This window comes from Lampetra fluviatilis, chromosome 36, assembly GCF_964198595.1.
Source record: "Lampetra fluviatilis chromosome 36, kcLamFluv1.1, whole genome shotgun sequence".
Classification (NCBI taxonomy): domain Eukaryota; kingdom Metazoa; phylum Chordata; class Hyperoartia; order Petromyzontiformes; family Petromyzontidae; genus Lampetra; species Lampetra fluviatilis.
In genome coordinates this window covers 5,747,180-5,773,697 of record NC_136310.1, presented here as the reverse complement: position 1 = coordinate 5,773,697, position 26,518 = coordinate 5,747,180, and the positions used below count along the sequence as shown (strand labels likewise).

At 50.0% G+C, this 26,518-nt stretch overlaps 2 protein-coding genes across 7 annotated transcripts; one reads left to right on the top strand and one right to left on the bottom strand.

Annotated features, from left to right (window-relative positions):
* The first annotated feature begins 2,211 nt into the window (after window positions 1–2,211).
* On the top strand, window positions 2,212–12,726 carry MAN2C1 (mannosidase alpha class 2C member 1). The gene is made up of 6 exons (XM_078873245.1): window positions 2,212–2,332; window positions 4,047–4,172; window positions 4,550–5,552; window positions 6,483–6,734; window positions 8,304–8,456; window positions 9,372–12,726. Exons 1-6 carry the CDS (start codon window positions 2,235–2,237, stop codon window positions 11,880–11,882), a joined length of 4,143 nt encoding a protein of 1,380 aa, XP_078729371.1. The 5' UTR covers window positions 2,212–2,234; the 3' UTR covers window positions 11,883–12,726.
* Window positions 12,727–13,930: 1,204 nt separating this feature from the next.
* LOC144945048 (protein SCO2 homolog, mitochondrial-like) lies at window positions 13,931–24,101 on the bottom strand. 6 transcript variants are annotated; one of them, XM_078873254.1, is made up of 9 exons: window positions 22,827–22,876; window positions 22,605–22,656; window positions 20,616–20,681; window positions 19,195–19,254; window positions 18,977–19,064; window positions 18,556–18,741; window positions 16,942–17,034; window positions 16,269–16,387; window positions 13,931–15,387 (listed from the first exon to the last, which is right to left on the bottom strand). In XM_078873254.1, the coding sequence occupies exons 3-9, from the start codon at window positions 20,670–20,672 to the stop codon at window positions 15,259–15,261; spliced, it is 732 nt and encodes a 243-aa protein (XP_078729380.1). In that variant the 5' UTR covers window positions 20,673–20,681; window positions 22,605–22,656; window positions 22,827–22,876; the 3' UTR covers window positions 13,931–15,258. The 6 variants fall into 6 exon arrangements, with proteins under 6 accessions (XP_078729380.1, XP_078729382.1, XP_078729381.1 ...); XM_078873251.1 differs by lacking the exon at window positions 22,605–22,656 and adding an exon at window positions 24,020–24,101 and having other exon boundaries at window positions 13,932–15,387; window positions 20,616–20,684; XM_078873253.1 differs by lacking the exon at window positions 22,605–22,656 and adding an exon at window positions 24,004–24,020 and having other exon boundaries at window positions 13,932–15,387; window positions 20,616–20,684.
* Between the last annotated feature and the right edge of the window lie 2,417 nt (window positions 24,102–26,518).

The following is a 26,518-nucleotide window of genomic DNA, read 5'->3' as shown; positions in this document are numbered from 1 at the left end:
CAAAAAAAACCTGAAATAATATTTTAGTTACAACTTTAATAAATCTTATCTACGATTTATCATACCATCTGGGAACACGTGTACTGTTGGCGTCACGCCACAGGATTAAATCCATTTCCGTTTTGAAGTCTCAGTGAGAAGTGTTACCACCCTTGATTGGTAAACGGCCCTCAAAGATGACATTACCATACCTGTCAACCCCTTATCAGTGCCCTACCTTATTGCAGACCAATTCAGACCTTATAAGTCACCTCGTGCCCTTAAAAATTTCAACGTTCATCCGACAAAGTCTCATCACAAGGGAGAAACACAAATAGACAAATGTTTTGCCTGTATTGAAACGGCTGTATGCCGTATGGACCTGGAAACTCGATGTCCCTGTACAAGAATACGGGGTAAACCCGATGGGTTGACAGCTATGCATTACAGTCTGTCGTCAATTAAATATACCTCTATAGCTACACCTGGGTCACACATTGCCATTTGTTTTTTTTGTAAAGACAAAATTAAAACCGAAATTGCATAAGTGGCAGTAGAAATAAATTATGGCTGTATCAGACTTATGCTTCATAACATTAATGAAAGACTGCGTAATTTGAGGTCTGTCCACATTTATTCCGTCTGATGAGTTTCTTATTTCTTTACACAGTGTAAGAATTGTATTGCAGTTCAACGTTATCGTGTGTGTGCATTACTACACGGAGCTGGGATGCCCCATTGGGGTTAATGGTCAACACTCTGGTCTTGTTCGATCCCCCGACACGGAAGTTAAAACCGTGCAAGTTTCTTAAATTCAATTCCTCCTCCGCCTCTGCCCACCCAGCAGTAAACGTGGGGAACGTCACGGCTGATCGACCGGCAGGTCGCATGCGATGGAGTAAAGTTTGGTATACTGTATAGAGTCACGTACATAGATAAAAAAAAATTGAAAATAAAAAATAGAAAAAAAATATAAATTGAAAATAATAAAAGCAAAAACCCACGACGTTTCGATCGCAACACAAGAGGTCTTCCCCAGGCGGAGAGAAAAGATGGGAGCAAGCCATAAATGCCCCTGCTTCTGTGCGGCGTCAACAGCATGGGCGGAGCCAGCTTCAATGTCCAAGTGGTGTTCATGTACAAGTCGTGCGTTAGGCATTGGGGGGAAGGGAGGGGGCAGAGATGGAGCTGAAGGCGAGAGGGCGGTCCAAGTGTGTTAGACAATGCACTCTCCTGCCGTTTGTTTTGTATTGTTTGCTGTTGTAACTTTCTGGACCCCCGTGCCCATACTTGTGTAAATAAGAGTTTCATCGGATTCCCGTCCTGCAGTCTAAACACAGATTCTGATTACTCTTTGGTTCTTTCGGTAAAGTCACGTAGGTAGAAAATAAAATAAATAAATATTTATACCTCCGTGACTTTACCGAAAGAACCAGAGTATGGATTCCTGCAGTCACGAAAGCTTCAAATCAATAAAGATTCTGATTCTCTAGCCCCCGCCCCCTAATTATTTAATCACTCCTCTTAATTATTTGACCACGCCTACCTACTCTTTGGTTCTTTCGGTAAAGTCACATATAATTAATTACTTGCATATGTATGCTAGTATTTTATTTATTATTTTATCTTTATACTTAAAATAAAAAAAATACTTCCATGCATATAAAGATAAAATAAGAAATTAAATACTAGTATGTATGCTAGTATTTAATTTATTATTTTATCTTTATACTTAAAATGAAAAAAATAATAAATTAAATACTGCCATACGTATGCTAGTATTTAATTTATTATTTTATCTTTATACGTGACTTTACCGAAAGAACCAAAGAGTAATTCCTGCAGTCACGAAAGTTCCAAATTAAGTTTTTTTTTCACGCCTACCTAATTATCCTACCCCGCTCCCCGCTTCTCTGGGTCCCACCCCTTTTGTTTGGACCCCCCCCCCCCCGTGATTCTTTAGCCCCGCCCCTAATTATTAGACCACGCCTCTTAATAATTAGACCACGCCCACCTAATTATCTTACCCCGCCCCGCTTCTTTGGGTCCCACCCCTTTTGTTCGGATACCCCCCCCCCGATTCTCTAGCCCCGCCCCCTAATTCTCTGGCCCCGCCTCCTAATTCTCTGGCCCGCCTCCTAATTCTCTGACCCCGCCTCCTAAATCTCTGGCCACGCCCCTAATTCTCTGGCCCCGCCTCCTGGGTCTCTGGCTCCGCCCCTCCCGCGAGAGAGCGAGACAAGTTTCCGGCTGCAATGGCCGAATTCCACATCAAGAACAAGCGCACGGCGCTCGAGCGCATAGAGAAGGCGTTGTCGCCTCTCTACTTCACGGACGTGAACCTGCGGGGCAGGTAAAGCGCGGCCCGTGTGTGTGTGTCACCTGCACTGCACGTGCACCTAGCCTGGCACACCTCCGATTAGCGCGGTTGGCTACGTACGGTGCGAAAGAAGTTCAACATACAGTACTGTACATGCTGTACGTGGTGAAGGGTGAAGTGTGGCCAAACATATCTCGCCTTCCAATCCACCAGGCCTTCATCCAGCAGTGGAGCGACTTAGGGCTGTGTTACTGTGTACATTGTTATTGACTTGCATCCCACTGGGATTTTTGCACAGTGTTGGTGTACGGTGCTTTTTCTGCAATATTTTGCCGTCTTTTCTTGGATTTTCTGTTTGCACTTAATCACTTTAAGATGTTTTCTTGTTCATGTGTTTTGTTTGTTGCGGTTGCACCCGATTCAAGAGCCGAATGGCTCACAGGACTATACCTAATACATGAAACTTGAAACTTATACCTGGTTATACTGGACCGGTATATTGACTTCACCGGTCCTGGTGGCCTTCAGCACCTGCCCCCCCCCCCGCCACCTTTAGGATGTTTGTTAATTTTAACTGCTGTTAAAGTGCAGCGGCGTGGGGTGTAAGTTAGTGAAGATTAGCTTGAGAAAACTATCATTTACAGGCCCATTGTCAATCCACTGCTGGATGGAGGCCTTCCCACGGGCGTTATCACTCCCCACTCATGTTTGTGTTGTTGTAGTACAGAGTTAGACTGATGGCCTGAATCTAAGTTGTCTTGTGGTTGTTGTTGTTTGACTTGCATCCCACTGGGATTTTTGCACACAGCGTTGGTGTACGGTGTTTTTTTTCTGCAATATTTTGCTGTCTTTTCTTGGATTTTCTGTTTGCACTTAGTCACATAGTCACATTAAGATGTTTTTTGTTTATCTTTTTGTTTTGTTGCAGTTGCACCCGATTCAATAGCCGAATGGCTCACAGGGCTACACCTAATAAATGAACTTGAACTTGAAGAGCCGAATGGCTCACAGGGCTATACCTAATAAATGAACTTGAACACTCATGTTAGCCGTGGAATCGAACCCAGGTCGTGGATTGTAATCGACATTAAACACGTGCTTCGTATCCGTTACCTGCCGCACGTTTACCCCTGATGTGCATATGAACTAGGTGACCACGGGTGTGGAGATGGAGCGTGGGAATCGGTCAGATTGCATAGCCCAATGCCTGGCCCCTATCCAGCCCGTAGGCCCCGGTGCAGTTGCACCACCTGCACACCTGAGAGCTTACACCACTGGGTTGTATTGGGTGTTGCGATGCTGTGCCGAGTGGTGGCGCAGTGGTTAGCGCACCATGCTTTGAACCTGGCGACCCGACGTTCGATTCCCGCTCACCACATACCAAACTGGGTTACAGATATTTGAACCGGTTCGAGGCCTCTCCTAGGGTCGACTCGGCATTAAATGAGTACCTGGTGCCGGGCATGGTGGTGGTCACCAGAGGTCGCAACCGGGTACCCGATACCCGTACCCTACCCGATACCCGGCTAGCCGTACCCAGCTGGGTACGGGTACGGATACCCGTTTGCGATCCTGGTGCAGCCGGGTTCGGGTACGGCTAAGGAATCAAAACCTGTTTGCGACCTCTGCTGGTCACCCACTCCTTCGAGCGCCACGTTGACCTTCTTTATAGGTATCGCTAACAGCACTTGCCCCAATAATCTGTTACAGCTATGGGGGGGGGGGATCTTTGCTTTTGGTGATACAGGCTGTATGAAGATGCCCGGCCGGTATCTGGATTGGCGGTGCATCATGCTGGAGGACGCATTTCCTTCCAGGACGCCCGGTCTGCTACGTACGAGAAGACGCAGGTCGGGGATTCCTATGGACCCACGTACGTTCCCACACGCACGCACAAAGACGCACACACACACAAGCTCTCATCACCACTGCTACTTACTTGCTGTACACCGTGGTTGCACTGCACATTGAAGGCCATGGAATCCTCAAATGATGATTGCATCGTATTTACGCTCGCCGGTCAATTCCCGTTGGATTCTGCTGCGGCGGTTGTATGGTTAGCGCACCAGGCTTCCAATATGCTGGCTCAATTCCATCTCCAGGCGTGGCAGTTGCAACAATGGGTGCAAGTTCCTCCCTCCATTGCCATGTCCTTATGTACACACTCCCAACAGGTTGTTTTTTACGTGTACCCCTTGTCTGAGCAGCACACAATTAGTTGCAAACACACAGCCGTGTTTCCCCCCTCAGCTGGTCCACACACTGGTTCCAAGTACACGTGGAGGTCCCGGAGGAGTGGACGTGCAAATCTGGTGACGATGACGACGATGACGACGGCGCCGCCGCTACCGCCGAGTGTGACGAGGTTCACTTGCTGTGGGAGTGTGAGGGCGAGTGCCTCCTGTTTCGAGACGGGCAGCCCGTGGCAGGCCTCACGACAGAGGGCGAGAAGACCAGCTACGTCGTTGGGCGGGCGAGACGCAGGACCCCCCCCCCGTCGTCGTCGTCGTCGTCAGCGGCAGGATTCTCCGGCACGGCCGAGGATGCGAGCGGCAGAAGGAAGGACGCGGGAAACGAGTTGGCGACCGGGAAAACCGCCGCGCCAATCGACCTCACGACGTCCACGAAAAAATCCCTGCCACCGGCGCGCTCCTTCACAGCCTACGTGGAGATGGCGTGCAACGGCCTGTTCGGCGCCGGCAAGGGCTCCATGATCGCACCGCCGGACCCTGAGCGGAAGTTTGCGCTGAAGCGTGCGGCAGTGGCGCTGTTCCGGCGCGACGTGTACGAGCTGCTGACGGATCTGGAGGTGATCTACGAGGTGGCTTGCGGCCTGGCAGGAGAGGCGGATGGACGTGGCGGCGAGCAGCTTGGCTACCGTGCCCTCTACTGCGGCAACGCCGTTGTGAGCGCCTGCGCGGATGCTCCACGGCCCGGCCCGGCAGGAGCCGCGCCGGCCGGCGACGACGGTGGCGACACGCGGGAGTGGGTGCGGCACGCCCGAGCTATCTCGGGGGCATTTTTCTCCGAGCCGTGGCCCGGGTGCGGCCACGGCTCGGAGAGAGGGGCGGTCGTCGCTGGTGGGTGGGCAGCCGGCTACCCGGGAACGGTGGTGCACGCCATGGGGCACTGTCACATCGACACGGCATGGCTCTGGCCCTACGAGGAGACGGTGCGCAAGTGCGCGCGCAGCTGGGCCACCGCCCTGCAGCTCATGGATCGTGACCCCGAGTTTACGTTTGTGTGCTCGCAGGTAAGGAACAGAGTGAGGTGGGAGTGAGATGGAGGGATTCGAGACTAAACGTTTCACCACGGCTGCATCCAAATCGGAATCTTTATTTATCCTGCAGAAGTGTGTGTAGCAGTGGGTCTGTGTACATTAATGAAACCATGAGGTTATATTCTGTGGCAATGAACTTCTGACCTCCGGTGACGATAATTGCACACAGTCTGTTGTATTTTCAGCGGCTTAGAATTACGTACTTTTTTTTGCTTTGGGGACTCATCTCAGCATTCAGTTCACCTACTTGATTGGGCTATTTGTGCAGAGTACATTGTCACAGTTTGGACAAGAAGGGAAGGAGGAGGAGGATGATAAAAGAGACATTAGTTCGCTGTGTACAGTCCAGAATTTAACCCAAAAGCCTTAAGAGATAAACCTGAAAAGCCTGTATAGGGCTCGGATGGGTGACCACAATGTACACAACAGGCAATCATAGGGCTGCGGGGCTTAGGGTGGATATGTAAATTAAAAACTTTACTATATTTACTTTACCAGTTAAGGCCCACTGAGCTATATTGCTCTTTTTCAGAAGTGACCTCGCCACAAATGACAGCTCAACAAAGTGGCTTATCACGTGGTCATTTATAGCAGCCAAATACCCTAAACGTATGTCCATTCTAAATGTGGATGGAAAAACCGGAGGACCCAGAGAAAAATCCATGTGACCACAGCGAGAGAGAGACACGCAAACTCCAAATATAAAACAGGCGATATGGTCGGGATCGAACCCACGACCTCTTGTATACCAGATAAGGCAGATAACATCTCGCCACCATGGTGCCCCTGTGTGATCGTGAAATATCCGACGGTCGGATACGCGACGTTGTACTTAACCGCCATCCTCTGACCCCTTCATCTGCTCGTCCTCTTACCCGCACCTCCTCTCCCATCTCCCTGCAGGCCCAGCAGCTGAGCTGGCTAAAGCGGCGCTACCCGCGCTCGCTGTACCCGCGTGTGCGCGCCGCGGTGGCGCGCGGGGCCTTCGTGCCCGTGGGGGGCACGTGGGTGGAGTTTGACGGGAACCTCCCGTCGGGCGAGTCCCTCGTGCGCCAGTTCCTGCTGGGCCAGCGCTTCTTCCTGCACGAGTTTGGCGCCCGCTGCGACGAGTTCTGGCTGCCCGACACCTTCGGATACTCTGCACAGCTGCCGCAGGTGACCCGAGCCAACTGGTGCGTCGCGTGGTTAAGCAAAGGTTAAAGGCGCGGCCCTGCAACTGCTTGCTCGCGCCATTGCTGGCGGTAGGGCCTCCGCTTTTTATTTGATCAAGGCCCACTGCGTAATATAGCTCTTTTTCAGAAACGCATTGTAAACCACTTCCAACTTCACAAATTCAACGGAGGCAGCAGTAGCTGCAGCGATTCACTCAGTCTCACCTGTCATTGCGTGGCTTTAAAGCTTGGATATAGATCTCTAAGATGTGATTCACAGAGCCATATGCAAGAAGTAGTGAAGGAGTGTGTTGCTACCACACAATGACATTACTAAACTAAACTATGTTTATTTCACCAGGTGAGGCCCACTGAGCTGTGTCGCTCTTTTTCAAAAGCAACCTGGCCACAAATGATAGCTCAACGAAGTGGCTTATCGCGTGGAAATATATAGCAGCCAAATACTCTTAAACGCATGTTTATAAATGTGGAGGGAAAAAAGCGGGAGGATCCGGAGAATAATCCAGGTGACCATGGGGAGAACATGCAAACTCCAAATATACAGACGCCAGGGTCGGGATGGAACCCACAAACCTGCTGTATACCAGGCGAGGTAGTACACGTCTCGTCGCGAAGGTATTTGCCTATTCCACGTTGATCAGACATGCAGGAAGAGGTGCGCGTACTCACACTTTACTTCCATCGCACATGCCCTGTTCATCGACTAACTGCGGGGTTCCCACCTATACTGCCGGGTGGACAGGCAGTGGTGGGGAATTGAGAGACTTTCCCCATTGTTTGAACTGCGGCACCGGGAGATTGAACCGGCGACCTCTGCATTGCAAGTGCAGGGTGCTTAGCCGTCTCACTTGAGCGTCCTCAAACTTACCAACACATCACGTAATCAGAAGCAACCTCGCCCCCCTACTGACAAATGAATGCCCACTTGCAGGCCACTGCTGCCATCACCTTGTGCCGTACAGGGACAGCTTTTGTCAGGGGGGTACCCTCAGCAAAAAAAAACCTTCTGTTGGGCATTGGAATGAATGGGATGAGAGGTGATGTAAGGCTCTGTGAGATGCCGAGGCATTTCAGCGCCCAACAAATGCAAATCGTCGATGACGTTGCGAAAGGAACGAAGTTCCAAAGGAATTGAGAAACACAATTGAAGAGAGCACTCCAGATTGGTAGGAGCACACGTGAACTGCCAATAGCGTTGGATGTACTGGAGGTAACAATAAACCAACACATCTGGTTTGTGTTTTCAAGTTTTGGGCCACCATTGTATTAATTTTGCCCATTATCATTGGGGTAAGTCCCTAATCGCAACACACAAGTTTTGTTCACATCGGATCATCTTCACAAGAGTTGCGTGCATCCCCGTTACAAACATACGGACAGCTACTGCATATGTGCGTGTGTCGAACTTCTTTCGCACCGTACCTAGCCAACCATGCTAATCGGAGGTGCGGGGGGGGGGAAGGACAATATTGAACTTTAGTTGTAAAGCAGTTGGCAAACCGACCAACGTCCCTGCCCACCTCTCGTTGACCCCCCCCCCCATCCCCGACAGATCATGACGTCGTGCGGCGCGCGGCGGTTCGTGACCCAGAAGCTGAGCTGGAACCTGGTGAACGCGTTCCCCCACTCGACGTTCCACTGGGAGGGGCTGGACGGGACGCGCGTGCTCACACACTTCCCCCCCGCCGAGTCCTACGAGTGCAAGGTGAGGCCACCCACAGAGAGAGAAGTGCAGCAGTGCAGCAGCGCAGCAGCGCAGCAGCGCAGCAGCGCAATAGTGCAGCAGTGCAGCAACGCAGCAGCGCAGCAGCGCAGCAGCGCAACAGTGCAGCAGCGCAGCCACCTGACCGCCATCAAAGTCCCTCTTCCGGTGTTTTCGATTAATTGTCACGATTGGCATTTTTGTGCTACAATTCGCAAATCAAATCCTTGATTCAAATTTTTACCACTCGGTTTGGATTGTTTCTATTCTTTTTTTAACCTCTATCTCGTTGGTACAGTTTTGTACGCTCCATGAGCCGAAATCTGATATTAGCGTCTCTTTGTATTGTCAATTTCATTTGGATTATTTACATCATGTATAGTCTTGGTTGCATTTTTCTCTTTGTGTCATTAGTCTGTTGCATAAGTTTCGTCTTGTTTGTATCATCCAGCCCGTTTGTATTGTCTGTTGTTTTTTATATTCGTCCGAAGGTGTTAAAGCATATCATTTACGTAATTAATTAATGCAATATTCTGGCGTGTATGATTACATGTGCTATCATGAGCGTAAGGCATCAATTTCTATTAATCGAGGAACCCGTTACACACCCTGATATTTAAAGATATGTTTTTCACGAAATGAACGTTACTCTGAAGCATGGCGAGTGGGAAAGAAAGTGCTTTCCCCTCGTGTGGAAAAAGAGGTCACTTGAAGAGGTGTCGGAAGCAATTCTCCGAAATCTGCTTCTCTGCTAGCGACCTGAAGGGATGCTAAAGACTCGAATGGTTTCTTCATCTCATAACGTGATGGCTGACGGCATAATCAGGTTTAAATTGGGGGAACGGACAATAACAAAAAAAACCCGCTGCAAATAAGAATTTCCATTGTAACCGCTGCTCTTGTACCGCGTCGGCCCAGGTGAGAGTCAAAGAAATCCTCAAAAGCGCTTCAAACAACCGTGACAAAGGTCGCACGCAGCACGCCCTCCTGCTCTACGGCTTCGGCGACGGCGGCGGAGGCCCCACGCTGGCCATGCTGGACCGGCTGCGCCGCGTACGCAGCGTCGCCGGCTTGCCCCGCGCGACCTCCTCCACCCCCGCGAGATTCTTCAACGCGGTGGAGGCGGAGGTGAACCAGGGTGAGCGGGGCGGCGGCAGCGGCGGTGTAGGTCGTCTGTGCACTTGGAGTGGAGAGCTCTTTCTGGAGATGCACAACGGCACGTACACGACGCAGGCACGCGTCAAGCGCGGAAACCGCCGGTGCGAGGCGCTGCTCAGGGACGCGGAGGCGCTGTGCTGCCTGGCGCTGCTGACTCAGAGCCCCGTGTACGCGGCTGAGCGCGCGGAAAGCAGCGGTGCGGGAGACGGATGCGGCGAAACGCGAGATGAAAGTAAAAGCGGAACCGCCTCCGAGGGCGGCAACGCCATGCCAGGAACCAACGCTTCCAGTGGTGGTGCAGGGGGCAAGGCGAATGACGACGACGACGACGATGGTGATGATGATGATGATGAGGGCGACGACGCGATGGTGTTGGGATATCCCCGTCAGCAGCTGACGCGCCTGTGGGAGGGCGTCCTGCTGAACCAATTCCACGACGTGCTGCCTGGCAGCTGCACGCGCCAGGTAGCGCGCGACGCCGAGGAAATCTACGGCGGCGTGGAGATCGACGCGGAGCAGATCGCCCGCGACGCCATGGCGGCCGTCGTGCAGCGCGAGCCGGGCGCCGGAGACTTCCCGCGCGACCCCATCGCGTTCTTCAACACGCTCGGCTGGGAAAGAACGGAGGTGGCAGCGTTGCCGGGCCGCGGCGTGAACGGCTACCTCGGAAGAGACCGATTCGTCCCAAATTCCAAAATTGTTTACGGTCGGTATGTGAAGGGCGACGAGAGACGCAGCGACAAAGCCGATGGCACAGACGGCCAAGAAGACGCTTCCGCTGGTCTGGTTCTCGTCACCGTTCCGGCCTTCGGCTATTCCATCTACAGCGAAGCCTCACTGCTGGCCGGCGCGGCCAAGTCTCTCGCTGTAATACTGCACCACGAGTCTGACAGCCGCGCGGTCCTGGAGAACGATCTGCTCCGTGTGTCGGTGGATGGCGCGGGGCGGTTGACTTCGCTCATCCACAAACCGTCGGGCAGGGAGGCGGTGACCCCGGGCCAAAAGGCGAACCAGCTGGTGATGTTCGACGACGTGCCGCTGTACTGGGATGCGTGGGACGTCATGGACTACCATCTGGAGACGCGGAAGCCTCAGGAGCGAACCTCCGAGCCGCTCCGGGTTCTCACCGACGCTGCGGGAATCCGCGTGGCCGTGCGCGCGTGCCTGCAGCTGGGAGAGCGTAGCCGGGCCACCGTGGACATCTCGCTGGACGCAGGAAGCCCGTTCGTTCGGTTCGACGTCACCGCCACTTGGCACGAAAACCGCCGTTTCCTGAAAACGGAATTTCCCGTGGCGGTGCGCAGCGGCGGCGAGGCCACGTACGAGATCCAGTTTGGGCACGTTCGCAGGCCGACGCACCGCAACACGTCGTGGGACTGGCCGCGCTACGAGGTGTGGGCCCACCGCTGGGCTCACCTCGGCGAGCACGGCTTCGGCCTCGCTCTGCTCAACGACTGCAAGTACGGCCACTCGGCACGCGGCAACGTCCTGTCGCTGTCGCTACTGAGGTCGCCAAAGGCGCCGGACCCAGAGGCTGACATGGGGGAGCACGCGTTCGCGTACGCCGCCATGCCGCACGAAGGCAGCTTCCAGGACGCCGGCGTTATCCGCTGCGCGAGCGCCTTCAACCATCCGTTGAGAGCGCAGCGCGCCTCCTCCAGCAGCGTGGCGGGTGGCGCTCAGAATTCCTCCATGGCTTCCTCCGTTGCTCCGGAAAGCTCGAGTAAGCAAGATGCGGCATTGACCGTTGACGCTGCGCCTGCCGAGGTATTCAACGAGGAAGCGTCCCCGAGTCTTCCTGCTGCGCCTAGCGGCGACCCGCGTGTCAAACGGATTTCCCAGCGCGGCTTCTTCACCGTGGAGCCGTCCTCCGTGGTCGTGGAGACGCTGAAGCTCGCCGAAGGTTGGCCTGGCCACGCAGGTACCGGGGTGGTGCTGGTGGTACGTCTCTACGAGTCCCACGGGGGGGCGGCCGTGGCGAGGTTGCGGTGCCGTTGCTCGCCGGACCTGCCGCTCATTTCAGCTGTGCCGTGCAACATGCTCGAAGACGCCGACGACAGCGAGCCACCACTTGTCGTCAAGGATGAAGGTGATGATGATGATGAAGAGAATTCGCCTGAGCAAGTGAAAGAAGGCGATGACGGTCCCAATCAAAAACAGGCAAAGAGACCTCAGTCCGGTCCGGCCTGGCGCTGTGTCTTCGTGCCTTTTAAAGCGTTCCAAATTCGCACGCTCTCTCTGCATTTTGGCCAGCCCACACTTGTGCTGTAGACGAAAGTCTTTTCAAATTTCATTGACAAGATAATGACGTTACCCTTGAGGTGCTGAGAATATCTTTGTGTTAAATAACTCCACCTCCTCCAGGCACTTGTTGTTTTGCACCACAGACAGACTTTGATGTCTTTCTGCTTTATCTTGCACCGATGTTTGCATCGCATGCATCGGTTTTAACGGTTCAAGTAGAGAACAAAAGTCCCGTAGTGAGAACACTGATAGACGCACGAGGTGGCATCTTTTTAGTGCTGCAGAGAAGAGAATGTGAGCAGAGACCAAATCATTGAAGCAGAATGACACCGAAGCCAAATGAATAAACGTAGTGATTTGTCAAATCCATTGTTAGAGGAAGCCCCATGTCGGTCACGAGGGCTGGTGTAAACTTCACCGCGCTGGGCGGAACAGAATTGGTTTACACGTCACCACTGATGTTAGCCGTGGCTCGGATTCAAACTCTGGTCCCCTGGTTCATAACGCAGTGCGCAAACCACTGTACCGCCACTCCCACCCCTTGATGATGCTTAGTTTATTACACGTTTGTTCATAATCGATTGTGAGAATCGCGACGTTGAAAGAGGAAATTGTGGCGCGAGACATCGATTCAGCGGCAGTATTTCCGTTGGTCCAAATGTTTTGTTTGATTAAAGTCGCCGATTGTTTTGCCGAAATGATGCCGATTCCTCATGAAATTCGCCAAAACTGTGGATATTGGCAATCGTTATAGAAACTGATCTTTTTTGCAAGAAGGACCTGGATTTCTAGGTGATTTCTTAAGTCTTATAAAAGCCTTGGTTGCTAACACTAATTGTCCGTTTATGTGAATAAAGGTTATTGCTTGAAACTAGTAGTGCCGCGTTTCACTCTGTGGTGATTGCTGGAATTGTCCTGCGTTGCCGATTTGGTTATGGCAGACAGACTTCCCAACGAGGCTGGGGGGTTGTCATTTGATGCATCACATGGTCCTGGTAATCACCATACAGGCGGACTGTCAAATTCACGACGATGTACATTCACGACACATCCTCTGACACAACTCCGTACACATTTTAAACCGGTCCGGTTTCCAATGTCACTTGGTTAAGAGCTTTTGTTATTACTAAGTGGTTTTGTGGATTTTTACTTCTTAAACCCTGTTAAATGTGGCTTACAAAAAGGAAAAACACATCAGCAAGCAATGTTTCTACCTTATTCTTGGTTCTTTCGGTAAAGTCACGTGACTTTACCGATAAAGAAATTATTTTATTATTTCCCTTCTACGTGACTTTACCGAAAGAACCAAGAATATGAATCCCTGCAGTCATGAAAGCTTGAAAACAAAATGTTTCTACCGTTTCTACTATGGCGACAATCGGGTCCGATTTATGACGGGGTTTCCAGGAACGCATTGTGACATCGTTAAAGCTAAAAGCGGGCGACCGCCTCGACTGTGATTAAACAATTTGGTAGTGCTACGTTGGCAGCGATGCACACGAGTATAAATAACAAACAACAAATCTAGATTTGAAGCTTTCGTGACTGCAAGGATTCATACTCTGTTTTTTTCGGTAAAGTCGCGTAGGTAAAAAATTTAGTTTTCATTTATTTTTACTTTTTACCTACGTGACTTTACCGAAAAAACCAAAGAGTAACAAACAACAAACTGAACAGTCAATACTTCTTCTGTGAAGAAGGGCCACTTCTTGCCGATACATCGCCATTTTGCGATTGCACAACTGCTGCGAGGCATCGTGCAATCTCAGGATTGCTGCAGTGGAGCTGGGAGCGTAGTGCACATTGTGTTAAGCATGACAGGTGACGTTTCTTCTGCATGGGAAATGTGGATTAACAACAAGTAGAAAGTAAACCACGGTACTTTATAGTTGTTGAAAATGGTACCAAATAAATAATACACAGATGTAAAGCATCGTGCTGAAAAAAAAACACAAAGTGATTAAAGTGAAGCATTACATGTTCACCACTTAAGGAATTCGGCTGAGTGCAATTGAGAATAGGGGCTCTGTTCATTCTTGCTTTTTTAAGGAATGCCTTTAGAGTTCAAGAATTTGTCCATGGAGTGATCAACTTCTGAGAGTAACAACATAAATAACCTTGAACACAAACTTTGACCGTATTTATTCCCTGCAGCGGGGAGATACCTGGTCACATTACAGAGCTTGCAATGGTGGAGAAAGAGTAACTTTACCCACTGTGACAGTTAGCCCCGTATGCGTATGACACTGCTGTGTATACAAAATGCACAAGACATCCCGATCTAAAACCTTGGTCTCTTTATGTGTTTGTACAGCCTCAACATTACAATTACAAACCCACCACACAGTTACTATGTATTAAGCTACAACACCTGTTTCCGGCATCAGAGGTACACATCAATAACTGATTTGTATTTTAAACAATTCCAACGGTGTTGAACTTCATGACAATATACAGTCCTTTGTCTCATCCACTGCTGGATGAAGGCTTCCCTACACCGTGGTGGTCATGGAGGTTATTAGATCATACTTCACCGTAAACGTCAGCTTCAGACATACATGGGAATTGAACTCGGATTGCCAAATTCGTAGTGAAAGTCAACGACCAACGCACCGCTGCGCTTCTCAACACAGGCGTCCTTCCATCATTATAATGGTCCAGACTGCATCGTGTCAGGAATCACCTCTTGTATCATTGTGACCATTGCACCACCCATCCTCCACTGGGATTCCTCTAACACAGCATTGTGCTGTAAAAACTCTGCGAGCCGAGGTTGATTCCCGGCCACAGGTAACGTCGGTGGCGAGTGAGATCTGAAGCGGTCGGTGCGGGACATCGCGTGGCTACGTTCTGGGCAACAGAGGGCGGTGGCAGCCACAAATTAATACTGGTAGGAACCTCCTGGTTACACCAGCCCACAGGGGATTATTGTGTCCGTCGTGCAGGGAGGGGCTGGGTGGGGAGGGAAGGGAGGGGCTGGGTGGGAGGGGTGGGGCTTGGTGGGGAGGGGCTGGTCACCCCGTGGTGCCCTTATAAAACTCAAAGTTTAACCTACTCACGCCGGCTTGTGCCCGCCCTCAGTCGGGCATATTTGCGGAATACACCACGCCGCCGTTGACCCTGGCCATTGACCGAGCAACCCAACGTTCCTACCAGCTCCCTCCGCAGGAATTTGTTATACCGTAGGTGCTTCATGGTGAAGTGCTGTTGACCGAACCCCCATGATCGACGCAAAAACGGTGTTTCAGGAGTCCTTCATCCAATAGATTAACAAACGGCCGTGACGTTTGTTTGTATGGCATGTAAAAATGTTCATAATTAAAAAGCAAAACTTGATTGGATAAAGATGGACCCACGCCCCAACTCTGAGCGTTGGCTTGGTGCTGCCATGGAGGCAGGGTGGTCAGAGGCGATGTGCGCGCAAGCGTTGGCGCACTTTCTCTGCCATGATGGCCTCCTCCACGGAGCGGTCGTAAAACTCGAGCACGGCGCCGTGCGGGCAGATGAGATAGGTGATGATGGAGTGGTCCACCTGCGCGCACACGCAGGGTAATGAACGAACATCAGCCACGTTCGCTATACGCCGCCTGCCACCAAGTCACACGGAATAACACCGATACTGTAATAGCGCCTGCGTTTACATTCGACCCGTAACCTAACGAAACGTCTCTGTGATTTGCTCTTTACCTAGGGGACCCCTTTCCCCCCCCCTCCCCCCGGAGCAAGGAGATCACAGCACCGGCCCGTTCAATAGGCATCAGTCCACCAGCAGAGGGAGAATATTACTCATGCGATCTCGTTAGATTTAAGAAACTAAGCAGATTTGGGCCTGGTTAGTGCTTGGATGGGCGACCGTCATTCATGACTGGTTGTCTCACCAATCTTTATTCCAAATGTGCTGTCAGCATCATGTGGAGAATGGCCAGAGATATGGACATCATAGAACTACTTCTTAGATCACATCAGGTGGCTTTTGTTATCCTGATAAGGGGGTGCTGTTACAGAGACATTTTGCAACAGTATTTTATTTCTCATAACTGGAATGCAACCAAATTAAATGCAAATCCAAATTGATGGCGTTTTTTTTTATGCAGTTACAGTTAATCTGGCTGAAACCATTAACTCACTACACTTTAGAACCCACTTGAATTTAAACTAAACTTGAAATTTTCCAGGTGCGTCCCACCGAGCTCTCAAGGTTTTTTTCACGAGTGACCTGGCCACAAATGATGGCTCCACTAAGTGCCGTATCATGTGGCCGTTCATAGCAACCAAATAATCGTGCTTGGGATGACTGTAAAACCCGGATTCAAGCCAAGAATCCCAGCAATGCCAGCTGCGTCTCGACCCCCGAACCGCTCGGCCACTTCTGTCTGCGCACGTGTGTAGTAGATGACCCCGCGTGTAACGTACCACGTACTCCTGGTCGGTGGGGTCACGTGGGCCGGGCTGGGCGTACACGCGGTAGGCTTTTGATATCGCCGAGATCTGCTCCGGAGAGCCGGTCAGGCCGACCAGCCGTGGGTGGAAATCTGCGTGGCACGCGACAAAAGCTGCCGTAGTTTACGGGGTTGTCTCGCCAAGTACACAGGTAGTGACAACAATAATGATGATAATTCTGTAACTTACGTCGGTGATATTTTGGCAAAAAATGTGGATCATGAATAAACACGACCCTGGTAGGTAAAGGTGCAGCCCTGCAATTGCTTGCTAACGCCACTGCTGGCAGATAGGCCTCCACTCAAGGGAGCTCTCGAAGCCCTCGAAGGGTAACAGGCCTTCTCTTCCATATGGGCAAAATGTCTTTGAAGAGGTGGGATTACCCATAATTTACCCCGCCATATGCGACCTGCCGACCATCTGTGCTGTACCCATTTATACTGCTGGGTGGACAGGTAGGGGAGGATTTAATAAACTGTCTCCATTGTTTCAACGACCATTGCCAGGAGTTTGAACCAGAGACCCCAGTGTGATAAACAGAACATCACGGCAGCATCCCTTTCATAACAACATTTCAAAATAAATTCTTCAACACACTGCAACTAATAAATGAAGCCGGTTGGTGAAGGTGGGAAACCCGTCGTGCCTTTTATGTATTGCGCCACAGCCGCGACGTCGTCCCTCTGCGGATCGATCGTCACGAACACAGGCTGCACCCTGGGCAGATTCGTGTCCTTGTCTGCACACGCACACAGCACACGCACGCAACACACAGCACACGCACGCAGCACACACACAGCACACGCACGCAACACGCAGCACACACGCGTCACAGGACCTAAACACGTGCTTGTAACACCGGATGTGAAACGTGGCGTCAGGTTCAATCACTGCGTCTGTTACATGGCGAGGTTGGCGACATGTTAACTCTCTTGCCTGGTATACGGGAGGTCGTGGGTTCGATCCCAACCCTGACACCTGTATATTTAGAATTTGCATGTTCTCCCCATGGTCGCATGTATTTTTCTCCGGGTTTTTCCCCTCCACATTTAGAAACATCCATTGAAGAATATTTAGCTGCTATACATTTCCATATAAGCCACTTCATTGAGCCGTCACACATGGCCAGGTTGCTTCTAAAAAAGAGCTACACAGCTCAGTGGGCCTTACCTGGTCAAATAAAATAGTTTAGGAATGTCATTGTATGGTAGCAACCGTCCTCAGGTTTTCACCTGAGGACGGCTGCTTGCGTTGTGGCCGAAACGTCGTGAGAATTGTTTTATTATGTTTTATTTTTATTATTTTATTACTTCCCTTCTACGTGACTTTACCGAAAGAACCAAGAAGAGCAACACACTCCTTCACTACTTCTTGCATATGGCTCTGTGAATCACATCTTAGAGATCTATATCCAAGTTTGAAAGCCACAAGATGGCTGCAGGTGAGGCTGAGTGAATAGTTACAGCTGCTGCTGCTGCCTCCGTTGAATTTGCAAAGTTGGCAGTGGTTTACAACGCGCCGTACCGTTCGCAATGAAATCTGCGCATCACAATGCACTCAAGAGTTTGCAATTTGCCCTATGGCTTTCAATGTGCTCTGTGGTGCACGATGTGTCCCACAGTTTGGTCACCGTCTTCGTAGTCACACTGCAGCAGAGGTCGCAACCGGGTACCCGATACCCGTACCCTACCCGATACCGGGCTACCCGTACCCGGCCGGGTACGGGTACCCGTTTGCGACCCTGGTGCGGCCGGGTACGGGTAGGCTGTGAGTCACTGGTGAGTAACCGTTTGTCACTCATTTCCCAACGTCTTGTCTCTTCTCACAATTCAAATTCCTAGAATCAACCCACCCGCGCCTGCAACATGGCTTCATCCCAGAGGTCGCAATCGGGTACCCGTACCCGTACCCTACCTGATACCTGGCCGGGTACGGGTAGCCGGGTATCGGGTAGGGTACGGGTACCCGTTTGCGACCCTGGTGCGGCCGGGTACGGGTAAGGAATCAAAACCCGTTTGCGACCTCTGCACTGCAGGCTTCCCTCGATTTCCCACTTGTTAAGAGAGTCACAGGATCTGGTGTGAGTCGTGCGGATTCCTGCACTATGAAAAATCGAAGTCTTTTCATTATTGACCACCACCCTGAGTGATTGTATGAAGTCATTGATATGGAATTATTGTTAGATTCGTGAATGGATTCTCGTGACCTATTTCGAAGTGGCTTTGGAAACCCTTCTACGGTCCGTGTGAAGCTCACGTACCTAGGGTGTGTACGACGCCCGATACTTTCTCCATTTCCTCTGGACACACATCGGGGCAGTGCGTGAAGCCAAAGTAGAGCAAGCTCCACCGGCCGACCAGGAGGTCGTGACCCTTAACCTTGTGTCCACTCTGATCGGTCAGTTCAAATTTCACACCTCCCAGCCCAACGATGTGATCATTCAAACCTAGACAGACAACAAACACAGCGGTAAAGCACACACACAAGCACGTGCTTGTGATCACACACGTGTGTCCAAACGAGGACACTCAAAAGTCATCCAAGAGGAGTAACAGTTTGAGAATGTTGGTAAAGATAGGTGAATTTCAGAGCTACCCGACACGGCATTGGGAGGCCTTTCTCCACCAGTGGTTGGCAATGCCGTTCATGATTATTACGTGTACTTTAGTATACTTACGTACCTTGTTTTTCATACCGCAAATACGCCCACCACCCGAAGAAGGCCGATCCAATCCCTGCCGTCACCAAGATTCGAGTTCGCAAACTGAACTGCTCACGCGTGCACACGGAAACACACGTAGAGAGCCCTTCTGTCAATCGGCCGCTGGATGAAGGCCCCCTCCCCAAGCAGTGTGGGTTGTGAGGGCTGTTGGCCACGCTGCAGCTCTGGCAAGCTCACCTGTATCTCTTTGGAAGCCTTGGAAAATCCACGCGTGTGTAATCGCGTGCTCACCTGTCCCTACAGCAATTACCGAGCCACACACACCACACCGGTGAGCTTTATCTTTGCGGTCAAGTATGGGGTTATTGGGGGTTTTTTTCATAAACGAAGCCCAAAAACTACACCTGGGTGTTTTTCTGAGTTGCTTTGCTCATTTTTTGTTACAAATCCGAGTTCACCTTTTGGGGCCAATTATTTAACGGTGGGGCAAAGGTCAAGTTAAAAATGTCAACATATGGGCACAATCATTTCAGTTCTACTTTTTTGGTCACAACTAAACACAAATATTTTGAAATCTGTCTTTAGGTGACCCAACTCTAAACTTTAAAGGTAATACAGAGGATGGCATCGACAGCTATCTTTTTACAGTGTAAAGTCGCATATTCCACTCCCGAACCTCTGATTAGCACGGTTGGCTCCGTACGGCGATAAATAAGTTTAACATCCATATACGTTGTTTGCTCCAAGTGCTGGGAGATTCGGTAATCCCTCTCCTGAAATTCAGTTCCTGACGAAGCTCCCATCACGTGGAGCAAAACATCGGACATCGTGCCAACAACACGACCCAAAACACACTGGACAGCGACATAGCACGACCGTGAAAACCCACGCAGTCGAATTCATTTAGATGGCCCTAACACAGCTCCTTCACAGTCTCTCACACATTTGCCTATCATATATGCGACCACATCTCCATATACCATCACAAATGTTGCGGGTCGTCCTGTAATCCAACGTGACAATATCACCAGTATCAATTATCATACAAATTTACACATCAACTGGTATCTGCAATGAGGCCAATCTCACTCACAAGGTGTAGTAATATTTACGTATATAGCAGTATGCTATACAGTTGAGTGGGTAGAATAAAACAGTGTAATATGACAAGGTATAGTCAATAAGCATATTGCTGCGGCGCCATATTAACATTCCTTCCCTTTATTAATTCTAACCATACTCCCTCCCTTTGATGCTGCTAATCCTGCATAATGTACGGGCATAATGACTTTAAACCCCTCGCCAAACCTCCTACGCATTTCACAAGTAGTACTAATCGCATATCTGCATTTCCCATAAATATGCTAAATTCCTCTTGATATGCAAATTATTTTGTCAAGGCGCCCTTCCCCCCTCCATCCCAGCTTAAATAGTCGCTCCAAGCCTGGGGCGTGCCATTCAGACTCTGTCTTCTCGACAGACCTGTTCTTCACTTGAGGACGGCTGCTTGCGTTGTGGCCGAAACGTCGTAAGAATAATTTTATGTTTTATTTTTATTATTTTATTACTTCCCTTCTGCGTGACTTTACCGAAAGAACCAGGAAGATGAATCCCTGCAGTCACGAAAGCCTTAAATCGAAAAATAAAAATGCACGTACCCTTAAGGGGAACAGGAGAGCTGGCGTCAGTCTTCGAGCAGCGCACCACAAACGCATCACGCCAGTCTACTACAACACACGGGCAGCAGTACACACAGACAACAGTAAATACACTGCTGTATGAAGACCCCTCCATGCCGTGTCCATCATGGGGGTGTTGTGGCCGTGCTTCAGGACGCTCATCAGTGCCGGTTAGCAGAGGTGTGGACTCGAGTCATGTGACTTGGACTCGAGTCAGACTCGAGTCATGAATTTGATGACTTGCGACTCGACTTGGACTTGCATAACAATGACTTTGTCCCACCTATGAGATGTGGACTCGAGTCATGTGACTTGGACTCGAGTCAGACTCGAGTCATGAATTTGATGACTTGCGACTCGACTTGGACTTGCATAACAATGACTTTGTCCCACCTCTGCCGGTTAGTCAAGTGGTTGGGTGGTCCAGAATGGGGAGCGGTGGCGCAGTGGTTAGCGCTACGTTGCGCTACGAACCTGGCGACGGGAGTTTTGATTCCCGCTCGCGGCCAACACCAGTGACGATTATCTGAAACGGTCCTGGGCCTGCCCTAGGTAGACTCAGCCTCAAATAAGTCCCCGGTGCAGTGTGTCCATATCACTACTAGGGAGTCAAAAACAGCACGGCGTAGTGCTGGCCACCCAACCCCTCGTATACCGCGCTGGTCTTCACCGGTGCTCGCGAACAGCACTTGCCCCAAACAGCCTGTTAAGGCTACACGGGGGATCTTTGCCTTTGTTTGGGGTGGTCCAGGAACGATTCAGATATCACTCCCCAAGGATGGTGGTAACCACCGTGGCTGAGAATCGAACTCAAATAGCCAGCTGGGTTCATCTCGTGAGCGGTACTGCGTGAGAGCGGCCACGTGGTGGCGTGAGAGCGTAGCCAGTACAGAGGTCGCAAACGGGTTTTGATTCCTTACCCGTACCCGGCCGCACCAGGGTCGCAAACGGGTACCCGTACCCGGCCGTACCCTACCCGTACCCAGCCGGGTATCGGGTACCTGATTGCGACCTCTGGGATGAAGCAACGTTGCAGGCGTGGGTGGGTTGATTCTAGGAACTTGAATTGTGAGAAGAGACAAGACGTTGGGAAATGAGTGACAAACGGTTACTCACCAGTGACTCACGGCCTACCCGTACCTGGCCAGGTACGGGTAGCCGGGTATCGGGTAGGGTACGGGTATCGGGTACCCGGTTGCGACCTCTGAGCCAGTCCCAGCGTGAGACTCTGCTCTGATGACATGACGGGTGGTCGGAGGGGAGTGTGTTAAGAGCTGCGAGCCTGTGATTTGTTGTAGAGTTTAAGCGTGGTGGTATCTTCTTGGTTCTTTCGGTAAAGTCACGTAGAAGGGAAATAATAAAATAATAAAAATAAATCTTCTTGGTTCTTTCGGTAAAGTCACGTAGAAAGGAAGTAATAAGTAATAAAAATAAAACATAAGAAAATAATAATTATATATTTAAAAATGTTTTATTTATTTATTATTTTATAAAATAATAATTCTATATTGTATTATGTTTTATTTATTTATTATTTTATAAAATAATTATATATTTTATTATGTTTTATTTTTTATTATTTTATTACTTCCCTTCTACGTGACTTTACCGAAAGAACCAAGAAGATGAATCCCTGCAGTCACGAAAGCTTTAAATCGAAATAAAAATAAAACATCAAATAATTCTCACGACGTTTCGGCCACAACGCAAGCAGCCGTCCTCAGGTGAAGAACAGGTCTGGCCGAAACGTTGTGAGAATTATTTTATTATGTTTTATTTTTATTATTTCCCTTCTACGTGACTTTACCGAAAGAACCAAGAAGATGAATCCCTGCAGTCACCAAAGCTTTAAATCGAAACGTGGTGGTATCATTCGCTACACATTCTCACGATTGTGTGAGCACGCGTGCTTTAGGTCTGCGGGTGTGAATAACTAACTGCGTGTGTGTGCAATGCCCTCGATCTTACCCCGGAAAGTCTCACTAAATTTTAAGGAAGGTCTCGCATTGGCATGCCACTCCTGAAAAGCGCGTGCAACAGACGCACGTGCAGGCACAGTTAATAGGCCCTCACGAAGATACGCGTGGAACCAGAGAGAGGTCACGGCACACACAAACTAAGACATCGCCACCAAGTGTCGGTGATGACACCAGGGCGTCATGTGCTGGCCAAGGTGAATCTTGAGCTCACGTTTTAAGTGTCGACTGGCAGCAGCAGGTCACGGGACAGACCCAGTGGCTCTGTGAGAAAATGCGGGTACACGATGCACAATGACACACATACGACGATACAGACACAGTCCCAGAGACAAGACAAAGATCCCCCGTATAGCCTTAACAGACTGTAGGGGCAAGTGCTTTTAGCGAGCACCTATGAAGGCCGGCACGGTACACGAGGGGGTGGGTGGCCAACACCACGCCCGACCGCCTTTGTCTCCACACCGTATCAGGTACTTGATTCAGGCTGGGTCTACCTGTGAAGACCCGAGACCGGTTCAGTTAATCGTTACCAATGTTGGCCGTGTCGAACTCGTAGCGCAGTGCGCTAACCACTGCACTATGGCTGCCCACACACACCACGCGTAAGGGACACAAACTGAGTCACACGCAGACACAGCATAGACATGCACAGCCTCACTGTCACCCCCACTCGCTCTTCCACACTCATCCTCACTCTCACTCTCTCACCCTCACTCGCTCTCTCACCCTCACACGCTCTCACTCAAACTCATTCTCATCCACCCTCACCCACCCTGGCTCACTCTCACCCTCACTCACCCTCACCGACTCACTCACAACTCACCCTCACTCACCCTCACTCAAAACTCACCCACATGCTACCCACACCCCCGTACCCCAGGTGACCCCAGGATCCTCTCACCCTCACACTCACTCACTCTTTCACCCTCACACTCACTAACCCCCTCACTCACTCACACTCACTCACCCCCTCACCCTCACTCACTCACACTCACTAACCCTCACTCACCCTCACTCGCTCACTCTCTCACCCTCACTCACCCCTCGCCCCCTCACTCACCCCCTCACTTATCCCCTCACTCACTCACCCTCACTCACTCACTCTCTCACCCTCACTCTCACCCCCTCACCCACTCTTTCACCCTCAACCCCTCACTCTCATTCTCACCCCCTCACTCTCTCACCCTCACCCCCTCACTCACCCCCTCACCCTCACTCACTCTCTCACCCTCACTCACTCTCTCACCCTCACTCACTCTCTCACCCCCTCACCCTCACTCCCTCTCTCTCTCTCACCCTCACTCACTCTCTCACCCTCACCCCCTCACCCACTCTCTCGCCCACCCCCTCACCCTCACCCACCCACCCTCTTTCCCTCACCCCCTCACCCATCGCAGCCCTCACCTCCACGCCCCTCGTGTCCGTAGCCGGCGAATCACGTGGAGTCACTGCCGCTTCCGGACCGGGTCCCGCTCGCGCAGGGTCCGGCCTCTTCTCACCGCTCCGCTGTTTTAGTTCCGGTTTCATTCCTCCCCCCCATCACCCCCCTACACAAGATTCACTTCAGCGGCTCCTTTTTGTCAGTCCACCCATTGGTTGACGAGGGCTTCCCCACGCCGTGCGCGTCAAGGGGGTTTAGTTGAACATACTTCACCACGCTGGACAATGCGGGGTCAGTGAAGGCATAGACGGTGGGAGCATAGCAGTAAAATAACATAGAAGTACTGTACAATGGATGTTGCTGCACTGCACTATGCTGCCCTACCCACGTGGTACTTGATCTGGGGTCCGTCGGTTTTGGGATCCTGGGGTCACCTGGGGTCACCTGGGGTATACGGGGGTCGGAGGATCTTGGGGTCCTGGTTTCAACTTGGCTTACGAGATCACGAACGCGTAAGCGTTCAGAAATTAAACGAAACACGAGGGAACTGAATCTTGATTTAAAGCTTTCGTGACTGCAGGAATTCATATTCTTGGGAGTTTCGGTAAAGTCACAGATACCCGCTGGCTAACTCACGGAAAACAAGTCGTAATTGGGACATTTGTGGCTCGGCGAATCGCTTTCCCATTTAAATTTTACCAAATATCACGGATTCGTTTTTATTTGTAAACTTTGGATTTTCATGACGATTTCAGATTTATTTTACACGGATCGTTTACATTATGCCATGGTTTTTGTTTACAATGAAAGAATTTAAATGATCTGCAATTGCTGGGCAAAAACCTCCCCTATCTAAATAAGGTCAATCCTCCTGTAAACCACGTGGCTTGTGTGGCCACTCCCACTCTGAATCCCCTCCCCTTTCCCCGCCCCCTGTGAAAACACACGCCGCTCTGTGTAGCTCACTTCAGTGCTCTCTAAATTTCCCGTTCCTTTTCCATCCATCGCTTAGTTCCCCATTCTCATATCTCGTTCATTTCCCCCATACATTACATCATTCACTCCCCTTCATGTCGTCTGCTACGGGTAAAAATAAACTATGTTCTTCCATTTAAAGCTTTCGTGACTGTAGGGATTCATCTTCTTGGTTCTTTCGGTAAAGTCACGTAGAATGGAAATAATAAAATAATAAAAATAAAACATAATAAAAATTTGTATTATGTTTTATTTTTTATTATTTTATTTTATTATAAAATAATAAAAATAAAACATAAAAAATATGTTTTATTTTATTATTTCCATTCTACGTGACTTTACCGAAAGAACCAAGAAGATATGTTCTTCCAGTCCTTTCGTTCCCCCTTAGCTGCTTGTATTCAGTAGTGGCCAGGTCACTTATGAAAAATAAGCTATTGGCTCAGTGGGCCTTACCTGGTAAGAAAAACTATTTTTGTTTAGTTTTATTTGTATATATTTTAAAGTGATTTATTTACATTTACTATACTTTGCACTCCTTTCGTGTTTTTGTATTGTTTGTTGTAACGACTTGCACCTACTGGACATCTGAAAAATAGCTTTATAGCGCAATGGATTCCTCCAGTAAAAATAAATATTATGATTCTGAAACTGTGATTTGTGAGTGAAGGCAGAGAAAGAAAAGCGGAAGAGATTGCCGGATGAAATCTAAATCATTATAAGGCCACGATCGGACAGGACCGAGTTATCATGAGCCCCTGGGTGCATCTTTAATTTGCTGAACCATACTGGACAAGAGCTTCACAGCTCATCAGATTCCTCCAGTCGAAATAAAGTTTCTGATCTTCTTGGTTCTTTCGGTAAAGTCACGTAGAAGGGAAGTAATTAAATAATACAAATAAAACATAATTAAATAATTCTCACGACGTTTCGGCCACAACGCAAGCAGCCGTCCTCATATGTTTTATTTTTATTATTTTATTACTTCCCTTCTACGTGACTTTACCGAAAGAACCAAGAAGATGAATCCCTGCAGTCACGAAAGCTTTAAATCGTAAAGTTTCTGATCTCAGCCATTGCCTCTGCTGGCAGACACAACATCGTGCCCGTGCAACATCCCTTTTGTAAAGGAAATATCGTGGACCAAACATTAAACAACAACAAAACCCTCTCTTTACACACACTAAACCTTTTTTCCTCTCTCTCTCCCTCTCTTCTTCATCTCTTTCCACAGGAGCACAGGGCCAGATCTGTTCGTTTGGCAGAACCGTGGGAAACTCACGGGTCATATGGGCAACTTCTGACAAGAAATCGGGCTCAGAGGTCATGAGAACCCTGGGCCAGTTGTGAGTGGCGGGCACGGAGGCCGGGCGGTGTTGCAGTGAGCGTGGGAGCAAGAGGGGGGGGGGAACGATGCTGCAGAGAAGACTTCTCCTAACACCACCACCACCACGCTGGTAATGAGGAGGAGCCGTGCTCAATGGGACGCTCACTCAAGCAGAACCATTGTTGCTTCGGGCCAGCCACAACAATAGTCGGCGTCTCTA